Raw genomic sequence first — 1557 nt, 5'->3', positions numbered from 1 at the left:
GGGTTCCCGCCATTCTCCTGCCTCAGCCTCCTGAGTAGCTGGGACCCCAGACGCCCACCACCATGCCTGGCTAACGTTTTGTATTTTTTAGTAGAGACGGGGTTTCACTGTGTTAGCCAGGATGGTCTCCATCTCCTGACCTCGTGGTCTGCCCACCTCGGCCTCCCAAAGTGCTGGGATTACAGGCGTGAGCCACCGCGCCCGGCCTGGAGCCATTTTCATCATAACTTATTTAGAAAGTTTTCAGGACAGGATTATATGTACAAGTCAGTATGTGAAATATTTCAATAGGAGAAAGAATTGAATTGTCAATTATAAATAAAAAAACGTATACAACCTTTGGCCCACCAACACTATCATCAAGGATTTCTCCGAACATCGGGGATGAACCCGGGGGCTGAGGCTTCCAGGAGAGGGACTGGCCTGGAGCATTTCGTCTGAGAGGAAGCCAGTGGGGGCTGCAGCCGTGGGGAAACGTGGTCAGGTGGACGTGCAGATGGAGCTTTCCTAGTCACAATGGGCAGCCTCGCTACACCAGCAAGGTGCCCTGAGATGGGCCGTCGACACAGAAAGAACAGGGTGACGCGCGCACAGGACGCGGCTGGCCCAGGGAATATCTGCTTTGTTGAGACGTGTGGCTCCCAGCACATCGGCCCTGGTGAGCAAGCCACAGAGCCAAGAACACACATTTCTCTGGCCAGTGTTCTCACCACCACTCACTGGTGGATGGTTTGAGATGAGGACAACCCTGGGGCTCCACAGGACATGGCCCCTGAGACTACGCACAAGGCAACAGGCTGGAACACTCAGAACTGCAGTATAGGGACAGCCAGGCACCGCTTCCAGAAGCTTCTACAGCAGCTCACCTTGGCCGGACTCAGGGGCCCCGCGAAGGCTCTCAGGGTCAGCACTGGGTCTCTGGGGCTGCCTCCATGGCGGCTGACGTGAGAGGCCTCAGCCGTCTGGTCTGGGGACCACAGCTCCCCAATGACTGGAGAAGAAGTGTCTTCTGCTCTCAGGAGAGGCACGTAGTAGTGACCTGAGGGAAGAGACAAGCACTGGCTGCAGGCTTCTGCCCCCTCCGCAGGTCAGGTCTGGGTGATCAGCACGGGGGTCACACAAGCCCTTGCCAAGGCCTCTGCAAATGGATCCAACGGACAGGGCAGAGGCTGGTTTGCGCCAGAGCTCCCTTCACTTAATGCAAATGGATGCAATGGAAACAAAGTCACACGAGGTCTCAGAGCTCACTTCACTTAACCAGCCTCACTTTCCTCCACTGCTACAAGAAAGAAAAGAGAAGGAAGCCCCAGGTAGTTAAAGGACTGAGGGGTCAGACCTGAGTGAATAAGATTAGCACACAATAGGCGCTTAATACATTTTAAAAATAAGTTATATTTCATTCCAGCCAGGTGCGGTGGCTCACGCCTATAATCCCAGCACTTTGGGAGGCTGAGGTGCACGGATCACTTGAGGTCAGGAGTTCAAGACCAGCCTGGCCAACATGATGAAACCCCATCTCTACTAAAAATACAAAAATTAGCTGGGTGTGGTGGCGCA

General features: G+C 54.1%; 1 protein-coding gene across 2 annotated transcripts in view; it reads right to left on the bottom strand.

Annotated features, from left to right (window-relative positions):
* Nucleotides 1-1557, bottom strand: part of ANKLE2 (ankyrin repeat and LEM domain containing 2) — a 48600-nt gene that overhangs the window by 9191 nt on the left and 37852 nt on the right. For both annotated transcript variants that reach the window (XM_011982213.1, XM_011982214.1), the window contains one exon: nt 867-1039. In XM_011982213.1, the coding sequence (XP_011837603.1) occupies nt 867-1039 (173 nt within the window). The remainder of the gene's footprint in view (nt 1-866; nt 1040-1557) is intronic.

The sequence above is a fragment of the Mandrillus leucophaeus genome, unplaced genomic scaffold, assembly GCF_000951045.1.
Source record: "Mandrillus leucophaeus isolate KB7577 unplaced genomic scaffold, Mleu.le_1.0 Scaffold237, whole genome shotgun sequence".
Taxonomy (NCBI): Eukaryota; Metazoa; Chordata; class Mammalia; order Primates; family Cercopithecidae; genus Mandrillus; species Mandrillus leucophaeus.
This window is presented reverse-complemented; position numbering and strand designations above follow the sequence as displayed.